Genomic DNA, 13779 nt, shown 5'->3' with positions numbered 1-13779 from the left:
AGCGGTCCCGCCGTTTCGATGGCTACTACGCAGACTCCCGGCGTGCATCGCACGGTCCAGGGGTACGGTTCCATCATGAGGCTCACCTAGTCTGGACTCCGGCCTCTCTCAGGTGCGGTAAAGGCTCTGTATACTCCCTCTCCGAATGCATACGGCATCGCGCGCTGTGGTCGACGATGCCCGACTAGCGGAGGTGGTCGAGGTCGAGGGAAGTGGCGGGCCGTGGCTCATGATGACGAATCGGGCCATATGCCAGAAGGGCGCCTGCTGCAAATTCCGAATTTCTCGTCTGCACATATACCTCCACTCGCCCGCCGTCTGCTGCGCCGCCCACCCCTCTTTCTGACCCTCTGTTTCCCTTCTGCGTCGGACCGCACCCCACTCTCGCGAATTCCGAACCACACACGAAAAGGAAAAGATGCTCGCGCTTAGGTCGAAGGCGTTTATGAGGTCATCGCCTGCTGCCGCCCGCCGCTGGGCGAGCACCGCCGCGGACAAGGACAAGTTCAAGGTGGTCGTGGTCGGAGCAGGTGCGCAACGACTGACATATCAATCCGCATCTTGTCATGATGTCCTGATCGTCGCTCTGCGTACGCCTCCGTGCATCTGCTAGGCTCCGGCGGCTTGACGGTTGCAAACCAGATCTACAACCGTTTCAAGAGCGCGGGCAAAGCCCTGAACAAGGGTGATATCGCCATCCTCGATGCCGCCGAGTATCACTACTATCAGGTGTGTGTTGCTGCTGGGAGTGCCGTAACATGGCGCTCACGAGATCTCGTACTGCCCAATCTATGACGTCTGTCATGTCGAATAGCCTGGATGGTATGCATACATCCTCTTCTGGACCCCTGTCAGGTTGCTCACAACCGTCATGCAGGACTCTTGTCGGGGCCGGTCTGAAGGCCAAGGATGAGACTCGCCGGAGGCTAGACTCGCTCATTCCCTCGCACCTCGCGCACATCCCCGAAAACGTCAAAACCTTTGAGCCTAAGTCGTCTTCAGTGACGACTGCCTCCGGCCGCAAGATCACCTACGAGAACCTTGTCGTCGCCACCGGTCTCCAGATCAACTGGTCGACCATTCCGGGTCTTGAGAAAGCCCTTGCGGACCCCGCGTCCGGCGTATCCTCCATCTACTCCTACAACACCTGTGACAAGGTGTGGAGGGACGTCGATGCGCTTCGGTCAGGCAAGGCCATCTTCACCCAGCCCGCGGGTGTTATCAAGTGTGCCGGTGGTATGTCATTTCTCCTCCCACGTCCTCGCCGCTCGCTCATGGTCGGCGTACAGCCCCGCAGAAGATTATGTGGATGGCCTGGGACCGGTACCAGCGCACTGGGCGCGGCGATACGGTCTCCGTTGACTTCTACACGGGCATGCCGTCCATGTTCAGCGTGAAGAAGTACTCGGATGCACTGAACGCGCTCCGTCAGGAGCGCGGCGTTGGCGGCCACTTTGCACACAACCTCGTCGGGGTCAACGCGGATGCGCACAAGGCGACATTCAAGACCGCGGACGGCACGGTTGACGTCGACTACACGCTTCTGCACGTCTCCCCGCCCATGGGCCCGCTCGATGCCTTGAAGGGCTCTCCGATTTCGGACGAGGCTGGTTGGGTTTCTGTCGACAAGGCGACGCTTCGGCACACCAGCGCGGATCTCGGAAACGTGTGGGCTATCGGCGACTGCTCGAGCTTGCCGACGAGCAAGACCGCCGCGGCCATCACTGCTCAGGCGCCCGTGCTCACCGAGAACTTGTTCTCCGTGGTCGATACCGGTAAGGTCGCTGGTGCGGAGTATGACGGTTACACGAGCTGCCCGGTACGTGCAAATGCGATACCTTGGCGTCTTCCATGTCTCACACGTCTTCACAGCTTCTCACTGGGTACGGCAAGCTCATGCTCGCCGAGTTCAAGTACGGCCTTGAGCCCCAGGAGTCGTTCAGCAACGTCTTTGGCGACCAGGCTATCCCCCGCTCCGCCTTCTACTACCTCAAGAAGGACTTCTTCCCCTACGTCTACTGGAACTACATGGTGCGTAGACTCGTCATCTGCTGCCTGCCAATCCCGTTGACTTACCTTCCGCTAGGTCAAGGGCACCTGGTTTGGCTCGAAGGGCTTCAGCCGCCCCACCTTCGGCCAGTAAATGCATCATGCTGTACTCAAACAATTAATGTAATGATGTTTCTTGGTTATGGGATTGCCCGTGCAAATCGTCAAACTATAACACTGCGCGTCGATTGCGCGGGCCGCGACGACACGAAAATATCTTCCCTCCAGGTGAACCCATCCCATGGATCCGGGCAATTGTATTGACTCTAAAACCCGAAAATGTCGTCAATCGCGTCCCGCTTCTTTTTCTTCTTCTTTGCCGCTCTGCCCTTATCGTCCTCTGCCTTCTTCCTCTTCGGAGCGCCCGCCACAGGTTGAACCAGTTTGCTACCCGTTGCGCTCTCCGCGGATTTGGACACCGTAGTCGCTGCGAAGAGATAAATGAGCGGGCGGCGTGGGGTCCGACGGAAACCCCCATCGGAGGCCGCGTACCGATCGGCTGGGCCAGTTCGTGAAGCAGCGAGTATGCCACAGGGCCCGATGGCTGCTCCTCGGGCTGCGATTGCGTGGCTGCATCCGCGTGGAACGCGATGACGTTCTCTTCGGGAGCTTGGGGAGGGGAAGGGGGAGGGGGACGGACGAGAGCACTGCCTAAATCTTCATCCGGAACGTCGCCTGGTTCAGGGACAACGTCTGAGGGCGTGAATGTCGATATTGAGGGTACTGGAGCTGGCGGGAGTGCAGCTGTAGAGTTTGTATCTACGAGTTTCTTTACCTTCGCGACTTCTGCAGGCTATCATCGAGTGAGCCGGCATGGCATAATAATTACGCAGACTTGGACTTACGAAAAGAGTCTGCAATGCTCGGTAGCTCGCAGCCCACGAAACCTCGAGGGCACTCCTCACTTCGGACAGCACGAGACTGAGGCGTGACGCAATGGCTGCGAGCGCAAGCACAAGCTGAAGGAATGCACCGGTCTGCATCATAAGCGTAAAGGACCTGCCCGGACGCGTCGGTGAGTTCGGCGTGCGGCGCCACGGCAAACGGCGTGTGCTCACTCGTATGCACGGAGGAGGCGTTCGCGGGCCTGGCGGGAGAAATTGAGCGGCGCGGCCGGGAAAGGGCGCAGACATGCGGGCAACCGACGGCTTACTCGGTCGACTAGCGTGCAGCACGCAGAGCATCTCTCCATCACGAAGAGCAGCACTTTGGCATCTGGACAGTGCGTCCATGGACCCTTGAGCAGCTTCGGGCTGTATGGAGTTGGTATGTACCGGCGTTCTGGGAGTATCGTCCAGGGGCACTCACGTTCGGGAGGAGGGGTCACCCCAGAATGCAAGCCGGAGGCTCTCGACTGCGTCGTCCATGTTCATTTCGTCGACGCGCTCTCCGAGCTTGCGCATCTCGGCGACGCGTTGCCAAAAGAGCGCGGTGCGGTGCTGGTTCTTCCCCTTGTAGTAGAGCCTCTCCAGGACCTGCAGCTCGGTCCGATGGCAAGCTAGGGCGGCCTGCAGTCTCCGTGAGCATGCCTTGAGTTGTTTGAGGACACCATCAATTTCAGGCGTATCTACGGGGTCGATAGAGGCCCTCGGGGAGCAGACCAGTGGTGGAGGTGCGAGATGCCGTCGAGGAGGAGCCATGCGCATGAAGTTCAGTGGCAGAGCCGGACCGCGTCCGTCGGAGAGGGATCATTACGCGCGCTTACAGCAGCAGCACATCCCTCACCTGCTCACTCACGCACGCGGCGGCATCTGGCCTCACTGGTATCGAATTGCTCCCGTCATATACACTCTGCTCAGTCTGGATAGGCGCACGGAATCTGGGTCGTGTCTAGGAAGGTAACATGAGCGGACAGGGTGGCCAAGATGCCAAGTTCTTCCAGCGGGGCAAGATCCAGGTGCGCCCGATCACCACGACGCTAAGTGGGCGTGTCTAAGCAAGAGGCTGCAGGAATTCCGCGCCGAGCTGGAGGCGGCGGAGACCAAGGACAAGAAGTTCACGAAGCGGAAGACTGTGCTGAAGAAGATTGTTGCGAATATCACTATGGGCAATGACAGTATGTCTGGACCTCGTAGTACCCCAGTCTGCGCGGAACGCTCATGGGTCGCGCGCAGTGTCTCCACTATTCACTGATGTCGTACAATCTCTGGGGACACCATTGTTGGAAATCAAGAAGAGTGAGTATACCGCCTGCGGTAGATCAGTGCGCGTGCTCATAGCGTGCTGCAGTGGTCTACCTCTTCCTAGTATGCTATGGACGCCAAAAGGCAGACCAGCTACATCTCGTCATTCCAAGTTTCCTCCAGGTACGTGCACCTCATAGTTTCAAAATCTCGAGGACCTGTTAACAACGTGTAGGACTGTAACGACCGCAACCCCCTAGTTCGCGCCTTGGCTATTCGGACTATGTCCTATATACCCACTCCCGTAGTCATCGAGTCCCTGACCGATCAGCTACGACATTGCCTCAAGGACCGCGACCCCTACGTCAGGAAAACTGCTGCGATTTGTGTCGCGAAACTCTACGCCGCGGATCCACGGAAGGCGGAGAAGGGTGGCTTCGTGGAGATGCTACGCGACCTGCTTCTTGACGCAAATGCAACCGTAGTCGCCAACGCCGTCGCAGCTCTGTCAGAGATTGGGGATCGACAAGACGGCGTTATCTTCAAGCTGAACCTGACGGTGGCAAACAAGCTCTTGACTGCCCTTGGTGAGAGTTCGGAGTACGCATCTTCTCATTTACTGTCGTGTTTTTAGAGATGTGAACTAACCGTGATTGTGTAGATGGGGTACCATATACATTCTAGACTCGTTGCTCCGATATGTTCCAGAAAAGCACGAAGACGCGGAGATGATAGCAGAGCGTGTCATCGTTCAGCTAAATCACGCGAACTCTGCTGTTGTCCTGACCGCGATCAAAGTCCTGCTGTACCTCATGAACTATATGGACAACCGGAAGATCATGGAGTACATCTGTAGGAAGATGGGCCCACCACTAGGTGAGTGCCCTACCGCCGGTATACTCTGTCAGTCTATAACTCACATGCGCTCTAGTGACCCTGCTATCCTCGGGACCGGAAGTGCAGTATGTTGCTCTGCGCAATATCCTTCTCATAATCCAACGGCGACCAGCCGTGCTCAAGAACGATGTCAAAGTCTTCTTCTGCAAGTATAACGACCCTATATACGTCAAGCTAGCCAAGCTTGAGATCATGTACCGGTTAGCTCGTGATGAGAACGCGCGAGAAGTCCTAGCAGAGTTGCAAGAGTGAGTCTTGATTCGCTAGTCATGTTCTACAGAGCTTAACCCGAGCACAGGTACGCTTCTGAAGTCGATGTGGACTTCGTCCGCAAGGCCGTTCGATCAATCGGTAGACTCGCGATCAAGGTCCAAGCCGCAGCGGATGCTTGCATACAAGCGCTTCTCGAGCTCATCGAGACGAAAGTGACCTACGTCGTCCAGGAGGCCGTGATCGTCATCAAGGACGTCTTCCGTCGATACCCAGGCAAGTACGAAGGCATCATCCCGACACTCTGCGAGCACCTAGACTCGCTCGACGAGCCCGAGTCCAAGGCCGCGATGATCTGGATCGTCGGGCAGTTCGCGAACCGCATCGACAACGCCGACGAGCTCATGGACGATCTCACATACACCTTCCTCGAGGACCCCACGGAGGTACCCCAGCCCCGCGTTCCCACTGCTGCGCATGCTGATCCCGCCCACAGGTGCAACTGGCGTTGCTGACCGCTGCGGTCAAGCTGTTCATCTACAAGCCGCACTCGGACACGACGAAGGCGCTCGTGCACAAGGTGCTGAAGTGGGCGACGGAGGAGGTGGACAACCCGGATCTGCGCGACCGCGGGTTCATGTACTGGCGCATGCTCGCGATCAACCCCACCGTCGCCGGGCAGGTCGTCCTCGCCGAGAAGCCCCCGATCACGACAGATGCCGATCGTATGGACCGCGGCGCGCTTGATCAGCTCCTGCTGCACACCGGGACGCTGGGCAGCATCTACCACAAGAACCCAGAGGTCTGCCGCTCGTGCAAGCATGCAGCTAAAAAGTTACTGACCGGAGTCGTATCGCAGACATTCATCCGCAACGCTACCGGCAGGGCCCTCACAGACAGCCCAGCCCTCAACCCGCTCTCCCGACAAGTGCTCGTTCCCATCGCGCGTACCAACCTCCCGCCGACGTCCATCCACGTCCCAGGCCCGGGGCCTCCAGAGCCGTCCAAGGACGCCCCGGCTACCGCGGACCTGCTGCAGGCGGAAGTGCCGGCAGCACCTTCCAACGGGGCGGTTGGCACGAATGGCGCGAACGGGTCAAACACCGACCTTATGGCCACAAGCTCATCGCAGGAGAGCCCGGAGGACGTTGGAGACGACGACGAGGCGCCCGCTCAAGCACGGCCGTCAGACCCCTACGCGGGCCTCGATAACGCGTTTGGAGGATACATAGGCGACGAGCCGCGACCGCAGGGCAACGACTTGCTGGACATGCTCTGAGGGGGAGGAGATGCTGGAGGTGCTTGTAATTTAAGACCGAGTGTTGTACTTACCATCCGTTTGCGAGCCTGATGATGATACCAATGACCACTGCACGAAACTCATTTTATCAGTGGGGGTGGCTGACATATTCTGCATACAGTCTGAAATACATTTATTGCACTGTAACCGTGGATATATATACTTGTGCGACGGAACGTGTTTACGTACTGAGCTGCCCGGACACAAATACAGGTTTTGAGGTACACTGCCGTACACACCTCACACCTTCATCAACTCCCGTGAGCCATGGCCTTCCTAAAGCCAAAACTTCCAGCACGTGTATCGACATTCAAGAAGCCCATCGCAAAGGCACCGCCGGAAGTCCTCTTGGCGCTTTCTGGTGCTCCCCGGCCGATAGTCATTGGAAAACAGATCGGAGGGAGTTGGCGAACGTCTTCGGTCGTAACGAGTTGTAATGCTATCGAACGCGTCAGCGCAATCGATACACCACCGCGACACGACACTCACCTCTCCCAGCCCATACAGTCGCCTATGATAGCTGATATACACCGTCCGCTTGCCCCCCTCCGCCTCCGTCTTCTGGCCCGCCGGATCCGCCGGATCGTGCACAACCACCGGCGGCTGCCCGCCCTGCACGACGTGTATCGCGACGCCATACGCGCGGCTCAGCGCGACGACCTCCGGCTCCCCGCCCCAGATCGCGGTGTCGCGCATGCGCGCGCAGTACCGGTCGAACTGCGCGCGCGTCATGAACCCTGCCTCCGTCGCGCCCGCCGTGTCCTCGCCCACCTCGGACGGTAGGAATGGCAGGAAGTCGTCCGGGTGCGCGTGGATGAAGTCGGCCGCGGCGCGCCGGCACGTCGCGTACGTCGCCTGCGAGGCGGGGAGCACGCCGAGGAGCGCGAGCTGGTCTGCGACGGCGGAGAAGAGGCAGTGCCCGTCGGGGTTGATCTAGATGGGTGGGGGCGTGTGGGTGGGACGGTCAGTAAGGAAGGGGAGGGTCTGACCTCGTGTAGGAGCAGCCCGAGCTCGTCGCACGTTTTCTTGATCTGCTCCTCTTCGTCCTTCGCCTGGCGCTCGAGGCGCGCGTCGGCCTCGACGTCTGTGGGTGCGTATGTTTCTGCGAGCGCGGCGGCTTTTCTCGCCTAGTGGGTGCGCACGTTATCAGCCGGCGCGTAGATCGGGATGTGTGCTTGGGGACCTCACCTGTCGCGCTTTGTGTCTCGCCTTTCCGTCCTTCTTGGGCACGGACTCGAGCTGGTCGGCGACCCGGTCGATCTGCATCTCGTTCAGCACCGTCGCGGACTCGTGGCGGACCGCGCCGTCCTTGGAGTCGAGTTGCGCGAAGAGGTCGTCCATGAGCTCATCGTCGTCCGCGGTTGCTTCCGGCGGCGGCGGTGTGGTCGGCGAGAGCATCCTCTTGAGTTTGTTCTTCTTAGCACCCATGTGTGTGGAGACTCCGAGTCGATGTGGGGGAGAAGATAGCGGGTATGGTTTAGTGGAGTGTACCCCGCAGTGAGAGTGATATACGATGATGTATGACAGCAGCTGTGTGGGGCCAGGACGAGGCGGGGGAGGCGGAGTGGTTGCGCAAGTGCCGTATGCTGCGGGGAGGAGGCGGTATGTACCCAATCTCGATGGCGTTCATTAACGAGGTCATCGGCCCATCTCAGATAGCCCTTAACCATATTCTAGGGCATCCCGGTCCGTCGCCCCGTACGCCCCGCTCCTCGGGTGTGAGCGAACTTGGACGGAGCCACCATGGCGTGGAGGTCGTCCATGTAACTTTGTAAGCAATCCCACTGCGCCCTTCTCTACTCTTATCGCCCAAGCTGCTGCGATATCTAGCAAACCGAGCACCCCGCGCGTACCTGCACACCCGTCTGCTGTCCACCATGTCGTCCACGAAGATCCCGCTGCTCTTTGTACGTCGCATATCGCATGATCGTGCGCCTGTGTAATGAGACTAATTAATCCCCCGGATGGTTAGGGCACCATGACCATGGGAGAGGCCGGAAAGAACGGCGTGCGCACGGCCGATCTCAAGGAATGCCAGGAGATCCTCGACACGTTCTTCTCGCATGGACACAAGGAGCTCGACACGGCGCGGGTGTACGCTGAAGGCACCACCGAGCCTGTTCGTGCTCTGCCTGCCTCGCGTGTCAGAGTAACAGCTCAGGCCACATCTACAGCTGCTGGCGAAGCTCGACCTGAAGGGTGCCACGATCGATACGAAGTGAGCGATCTTGCATATTTTGCAGTGTGCGGCTGATTCACGGGTGGCCAATGCTTCCCTCAGGGTGTACCCGGTGACGCCAGGCGACCATGCGCCTGCTAAGCTTCGGGCGACCTTCGAGACCTCGTTGAAGTTACTCGCGCCGCTCAAGGTCAGGGTGCTGTACCTGCACGCGCCCGATCGGACCGTGCCTTTCGAGGACACAGTCCGAGAGATCAACGAGCTCCACAAGCAAGGGCTCTTGTGAGTACCCCTTGCGTCGGGTTCGGTGTACTCGAGTGTTGACGTATGCTACGTCCTCTCCAGTGAGATCTTTGGACTGAGCAACTACGCGGCGTGGGAGGCGAGTATCTCTTGCATCGGCGGGGGGCATTGATGCTCACTGTACTGCTACACTAGGTCGCCGAAATAGTCGGCATCTGCAAGGCCAACGGCTGGGTCCAGCCCAAGATTTACCAGGCGTACGTCATGCGCTCACCGACCGATGTACTCCCCGTGCATACTGACCTGATCCCCATTCAGCATGTACAATGCCGTCACCCGCGAAATAGAGCCCGAACTCGTGCCTTGCCTGCGCAAGTATGGTATCCGCCTTGTCATCTACAATCCGCTTGCGTGAGCACATTCTTTTTCAAGGTATCATGTATGCCATATAACGATGCCGACACCACACAGCGGTGGATTCTTCGCAGGGAAGGTCGCCGCCCCCGACGCGCAGGCCCCCGAGGGCGGGCGCTTCGACCCGAGCAGCGCGATGGGCAAGATGTACCGCGCACGGTACTTCAAGAACGGCTTCTTCGACGCGCTCAACTACCTCAAGCCCATCGCGGTAAGTCCGAAACCAGGCCCAGGCCCACTGTGGAGGTGGAGGCGGGGATAGCGCGCTGACGCTGACGGTTGTATTGCTCCAGGAGAAGCACCAGCTGCGGCTGACCGAGATCGCCCTGCGCTGGTGCCAGTACCACTCCGTGCTCACACCCGAGGATGGCATCATCCTGGGGGCGAGCAGCGCGGCGCAGCTCAAGCAGAACTTGGAGGACAGCGAGAAGGGGCCGCTGCCGGAGGATATCCTGAAGGCGTTGGACGAGGCGCGTCTGATCGTCGGGGCCAGCGCGCCCACGTACTGGCGGTAAGCGGAGGTGTCATGCGAGAAGTAATAACACGCGTCGCGCACGTAACGGCGTCATTGTACGAACAGGTATGGGAATGATAGGACCCGATGCTGCTTTGTCAGAAACGACCTCTTATAATTCCGTCCACGCCCCCAATTGGACGCGAAACGACATGTTTGACAGGTACGCCGTTATTTGAACTTTCTGATCGATATGAGTGGGAAACGTGCACCTCAACGAGTACAAAACAAGTTCAAGCGACTGAATGTGGGCTCGTGGATGTGCACGTTGCGCGATACCAGTGCCGCTACCATCAGCGGGCACGGCTGACAGTGAAGCCAGGCGCAGGGGTTTTCTCACTGGGGGTTAGGTTAAATCCGGGCCGCGGACGTCTGGGTAGGATACATATGCATTCCTGTTTACGTTCGGATGCTCCACAAAACGCGGCTACCAGTGCCACGATCTAGCCCACCGTGAGCCGCGGACTCGGGTCCACCAGACTCTCAGACTCTACCACGGCTAGCTCGTCGATGAAATACGCAGCCCTAGTCGTGGACGATGTCTATACTATCATGCGCATCGCTATGTTTTTATCAACGCTCGCCCGGAGAGCTCCGCCCTCATAGCTGTCCGAGACGTCGAAGGTTTTTGGCTTCTATTGGATGACTTCCAAGCTGTGTCCTGCGGATCCGTCACGGTCACAAGATCCCAAGAGAGAAGGATTGCTTCCTGCCCGGGCTCGAGTTGGGGCGACGCCGGGGAGTGATGCGCCTACTACCGAGGAGGTGACCAGCATCCGCGTCATGGGCTCATCATCCGCCTCGATGGTCCCCCCCTCGATGGGCGCATTCAAACGGTGGCATCGCCCGGACCTATCGCAGCAGCGAAATGGGGTTGCGGATCGTCCCAGGCGGAGGCTGTTTGCACGGCCCAGCCCATGGGGCGTCTCCTTCTGGACAGTTCGCTTCCCGTCAGCCCTACACAACCCTCCGTCGGTGACGACATTGGTTGACCTGCCAGCTGCACCCGCTCCCGCCTCTCTTCGGCTCAGCCGCCCTGCGATCCTATAAGAACCGTATCCAACCACACCCCGCTCCTCCTCACCAACTATCACCTTTCACATCCCCCCTACGCCTTTACGACCCCTCCTCACGAGCTTTACGACCTCGACGAAGATGGCCAGCTCTCTCGACCACAACCCGCCCAATGCCGACAGGCATATCACCTCGGGTGGCTCCGACTGGCTTTGGGCGGTGTTCGCCGTTATGGCGATCAGCGACCTGATTATGGTCTTTTGGACATTCAGAGTGAGTTCATTCGACTCCTCTTTTCGCCGAATTGGTTGTTGACAACGCCCGCAGAGACCACGCGGAACACGACTTTTCCACCAGGTTGCTGTCATCGTCCTCACGACCGCCACGATTGCCTACTACTCTATGGCGTCCGACCTCGGCGCAACACCCGTCACCGCGCAATTCCAACGTGGCGGCGCTGGCACACGCCAAGTCTGGGTATGTAAACCATTGCTTCTATCATACAAGTCGATATCAATCGACCTCTTTTTTCAGTTCGTCCGCTACATCCAATGGTTCATCACCCTGCCGCTACTCCTCCTTGAGCTCCTCCTCGCCACCGGCCTCTCGCTCTCCGACATCTTCACCACCATGTTCATGGCTTGGGTGTTTGTCGTTTGCGGCCTTGTCGGCTCGCTGGTTGTCAGCAGCTACAAGTGGGGATATTTCGTCCTCGGCTGCATGGCGTTGTTCTACATCTGGTATTTCATTTTTCAAGCCGCATCATACTCATCGATCACTGACGCACATACATAGGTACATGCTCCTCGGCCACGGTCCCCGCAGCACCTTCGCGGCCGGTGGTGTCGTTCGCTCCGGTTACGTTCGCAGCTCGGCATACCTCTCCTTCCTCCTCCTTCTCTATCCGATCTCGTGGGGCCTGTCCGAGGGCGGTAACGTCATCTCGCCCACCGGTGAGATGATCTTCTACGGTATCCTCGACCTCCTCGCCGGCCCCGTCTTCCTATTCCTCTTCCTCTTCGGCCTTCGCAGCATCGAGTACGGCGCCTTCGGTCTCTCGTCGGGCAAGCATCACGATGGGTATGGCAACGGCTACAACAACGGAGCGAACGGTGTTAACGGTGCGAACGGCGCGAACATGGCGACGCGCGGAGGCGCTCCTCTCGGAGCTGCTGCAAACACCACTGGTTCTGGCATCCCGGGCGTAGGCGTTGGCGCTGGGCACACTGGTGCCGGAGCTGGAGTTGGTCAGAACGCTGCTGGAGCTGGCCTTGGTCACCCTGGTCCCGTCGGCGCCAACGTCGTTTGAGCATCGCACCCATCCCCACCCCACCACTGTATTATACCTACTTCTTGAACATTTTCTCGACCGTACTGTAGTCTCCACACACGTGTTTCCATTGTAATAGTACGCTGCCCGCATAATACCACCCAGTACAACTTCTTGCACTTCTGCTTTTCGCGCCCAGAGTTGGTCATGTCATCAATGACAATACTGCTGTCCTACCACTTGTTCCCAACATTGGCAGCAGCATGTTCAAGTGAGCGACCGGGCAGAATTGTTTTAGTCCGCGGGTTCTCCGCCAGAAATGGCAGAACGACTCTGCCAAGGCGGCAAATACCGGCATATATTTAAGCGCCATAATCCCTAGAGTTGGGTAGGTATGTCCTGGGTACTGTACTCGTGTTCCTCAGGAGGCCCCCTATACTTGTTTTTCAGAAATTTCAGCAAATAAATGACGATGGCGAGTTTTATTCAAGCCCTTCAGACCAAAGAAACCCATTGTGAGGGGGAATACCCTCGTTACATAGGCGCGGTCATTCTGCCAAATTCCGCCCGAGCCCGGCAGAATGGCACTGGCAAGTGCCGCCTATCGACTGCCCGCAGCAAAATGGCAGCAATTTGCCACGAACGGCGAACGCCAGCATGGGGCGGCTATTAACTGTGAGGGAGGACATCGACGGCGGTTGTGCAGGTTGTTGACGTTGATGTCCTTAGTGCGGCTCGTCTCAGACCTGCCATTACCAACTCTCTTCTCTACCACCACCACCCCGGCCTCCCCAGCCACGAGCGGGTGTCCGCCTCGCAGCCCGCTCCCCAGCTCGCTCGCAGGATTGCTCGCTGTCCGCAAAGGCCGATCACTCCGGACTCGGAGAAGCCCATCCCATGCGACGAGCACACCTGCCTCAAAGTCCCCGACAACGACGGCGCTAGTCTGCTCATTCAGTGCCGGAACCGATACAGGCCTCTGATATCCGTCCAAGCCCTGTCGTAATCCGAAATCCCCTCTTGCTTCCAACCCCCATCACCATGGCCGGCAGCCAGACCTGCTCAGCATGCCGGTACATATCCCCGTGTCCTCTCACGTTCCTGTCGAGGCGCTGATGAGCACTTTTTAACTATCCCCGATCGATCCTGGTGCGGAACCCTTAGCGGCCGCAAAGTCGTAAGCTTGCTGCGTCGATCCCCATGATGTGTCACGCTCAAATGCGGTGCAGCGGTGCGATGGCGTCCTCCCTATCTGCGGGCCCTGCTCCAAGGCCCGTCGCCCGGTCGAATGCGACTACTCGACGGCTTCAGCGATCTCTGCAGGGCCCAAGGGCGAGTATCTCAAGAAAGGCGCCGCCTGCGTGCCGTGCAGGTGAGTGAGCCGCCAGCTCACACGTGGTGGCCCGATGACTGAATGGGCGTGCGATGCAGGAGGAAAAAGAAGGTGAGCCTATCTAGCCGCCCCCATTGCCGACGTCGTGCTGAATATAGGACAGAAATGTGACGCGAAGCGGCCCTTCTGCTCGACGTGCAAGGTTGCCGGGAAGGAGAAGGACTGCTCGTATG

The 13779-nt window shown here is 58.7% G+C and overlaps 6 protein-coding genes across 6 annotated transcripts; 4 read left to right on the top strand and 2 right to left on the bottom strand.

Moving 5' to 3' along the window:
- Window positions 1-320: 320 nt before the first annotated feature.
- On the top strand, window positions 321-2477 carry TRAVEDRAFT_63977 (FAD/NAD-P-binding domain-containing protein). The gene is made up of 7 exons (XM_008038584.1): window positions 321-530; window positions 614-729; window positions 815-822; window positions 878-1236; window positions 1290-1819; window positions 1873-2031; window positions 2087-2477. Exons 1-7 carry the CDS (start codon window positions 419-421, stop codon window positions 2141-2143), a joined length of 1341 nt encoding a protein of 446 aa, XP_008036775.1. The 5' UTR covers window positions 321-418; the 3' UTR covers window positions 2144-2477.
- Window positions 2478-2678: 201 nt separating this feature from the next.
- TRAVEDRAFT_165252 (uncharacterized protein) lies at window positions 2679-3689 on the bottom strand (the record flags this gene model as incomplete). The annotated part of the gene is made up of 5 exons (XM_008038583.1): window positions 2679-2842; window positions 2895-3048; window positions 3108-3136; window positions 3203-3302; window positions 3358-3689. Coding segments are annotated over 5 exons (777 nt in total), but the record flags the coding sequence as incomplete, so codon positions are not given.
- A 98-nt stretch (window positions 3690-3787) lies between these two features.
- TRAVEDRAFT_145845 (Adaptor protein complex beta subunit) lies at window positions 3788-6652 on the top strand. The gene is made up of 10 exons (XM_008038582.1): window positions 3788-3946; window positions 4000-4105; window positions 4164-4226; window positions 4279-4355; window positions 4408-4772; window positions 4834-5048; window positions 5104-5317; window positions 5368-5725; window positions 5776-6081; window positions 6139-6652. The coding sequence occupies exons 1-10, from the start codon at window positions 3893-3895 to the stop codon at window positions 6556-6558; spliced, it is 2178 nt and encodes a 725-aa protein (XP_008036773.1). The 5' UTR covers window positions 3788-3892; the 3' UTR covers window positions 6559-6652.
- A 49-nt stretch (window positions 6653-6701) lies between these two features.
- On the bottom strand, window positions 6702-8119 carry TRAVEDRAFT_145840 (cysteine proteinase). The gene is made up of 4 exons (XM_008038581.1): window positions 7768-8119; window positions 7569-7706; window positions 7069-7512; window positions 6702-7018 (listed from the first exon to the last, which is right to left on the bottom strand). The coding sequence occupies exons 1-4, from the start codon at window positions 8005-8007 to the stop codon at window positions 6959-6961; spliced, it is 882 nt and encodes a 293-aa protein (XP_008036772.1). The 5' UTR covers window positions 8008-8119; the 3' UTR covers window positions 6702-6958.
- Window positions 8120-8311: 192 nt separating this feature from the next.
- On the top strand, window positions 8312-10030 carry TRAVEDRAFT_145839 (Aldo/keto reductase). The gene is made up of 9 exons (XM_008038580.1): window positions 8312-8486; window positions 8552-8698; window positions 8754-8797; window positions 8861-9040; window positions 9104-9140; window positions 9197-9258; window positions 9320-9412; window positions 9473-9626; window positions 9709-10030. Exons 1-9 carry the CDS (start codon window positions 8457-8459, stop codon window positions 9928-9930), a joined length of 969 nt encoding a protein of 322 aa, XP_008036771.1. The 5' UTR covers window positions 8312-8456; the 3' UTR covers window positions 9931-10030.
- A 1054-nt stretch (window positions 10031-11084) lies between these two features.
- On the top strand, window positions 11085-12252 carry TRAVEDRAFT_36121 (family A G protein-coupled receptor-like protein; the record flags this gene model as incomplete). Its single annotated transcript, XM_008038008.1, has 4 exons — window positions 11085-11216; window positions 11271-11420; window positions 11478-11683; window positions 11739-12252. The coding sequence occupies 4 exons, from the start codon at window positions 11085-11087 to the stop codon at window positions 12250-12252; spliced, it is 1002 nt and encodes a 333-aa protein (XP_008036199.1).
- Between the last annotated feature and the right edge of the window lie 1527 nt (window positions 12253-13779).

The sequence above is a fragment of the Trametes versicolor genome (genome assembly GCF_000271585.1).
Source record: "Trametes versicolor FP-101664 SS1 unplaced genomic scaffold TRAVEscaffold_4, whole genome shotgun sequence".
Taxonomy (NCBI): domain Eukaryota; kingdom Fungi; phylum Basidiomycota; class Agaricomycetes; order Polyporales; family Polyporaceae; genus Trametes; species Trametes versicolor.
The sequence above is the reverse complement of the archived record's forward strand: the minus strand, read 5'-3'. Positions and strand labels throughout refer to the sequence as shown.

What these genes read in the sequence shown, in the direction of transcription:
- TRAVEDRAFT_63977 (XM_008038584.1), top strand. Translation starts at nt 419, where the DNA reads ATGCTCGCGCTTAGGTCGAAGGCGTTTATGAGGTCATCGCCTGCTGCC. An exon ending in TGTTATCAAGTGTGCCGGTG is followed by an intron (nt 1,237 to 1,289) that starts GTATGTCATTTC and finishes GTCGGCGTACAG; the next exon opens with CCCCGCAGAAGATTATGTGG. An exon ending in ACGTCTACTGGAACTACATG is followed by an intron (nt 2,032 to 2,086) that starts GTGCGTAGACTC and finishes ACCTTCCGCTAG; the next exon opens with GTCAAGGGCACCTGGTTTGG.
- TRAVEDRAFT_145840 (XM_008038581.1), bottom strand. Translation starts at nt 8,007, where the DNA reads ATGGGTGCTAAGAAGAACAAACTCAAGAGGATGCTCTCGCCGACCACA. An exon ending in TCGGGCTGCTCCTACACGAG is followed by an intron (nt 7,513 to 7,568) that starts GTCAGACCCTCC and finishes CCACCCATCTAG; the next exon opens with ATCAACCCCGACGGGCACTG. An exon ending in GACTGTATGGGCTGGGAGAG is followed by an intron (nt 7,019 to 7,068) that starts GTGAGTGTCGTG and finishes CGCGTTCGATAG; the next exon opens with CATTACAACTCGTTACGACC.
- TRAVEDRAFT_145839 (XM_008038580.1), top strand. Translation starts at nt 8,457, where the DNA reads ATGTCGTCCACGAAGATCCCGCTGCTCTTT. An exon ending in CTCCACAAGCAAGGGCTCTT is followed by an intron (nt 9,041 to 9,103) that starts GTGAGTACCCCT and finishes CGTCCTCTCCAG; the next exon opens with TGAGATCTTTGGACTGAGCA. An exon ending in CAGCCCAAGATTTACCAGGC is followed by an intron (nt 9,259 to 9,319) that starts GTACGTCATGCG and finishes ATCCCCATTCAG; the next exon opens with CATGTACAATGCCGTCACCC.
- TRAVEDRAFT_145845 (XM_008038582.1), top strand. Translation starts at nt 3,893, where the DNA reads ATGAGCGGACAGGGTGGCCAAGATGCCAAGTTCTTCCAGCGGGGCAAG. An exon ending in TCCAGCGGGGCAAGATCCAG is followed by an intron (nt 3,947 to 3,999) that starts GTGCGCCCGATC and finishes AAGAGGCTGCAG; the next exon opens with GAATTCCGCGCCGAGCTGGA. An exon ending in TCATTCCAAGTTTCCTCCAG is followed by an intron (nt 4,356 to 4,407) that starts GTACGTGCACCT and finishes AACAACGTGTAG; the next exon opens with GACTGTAACGACCGCAACCC.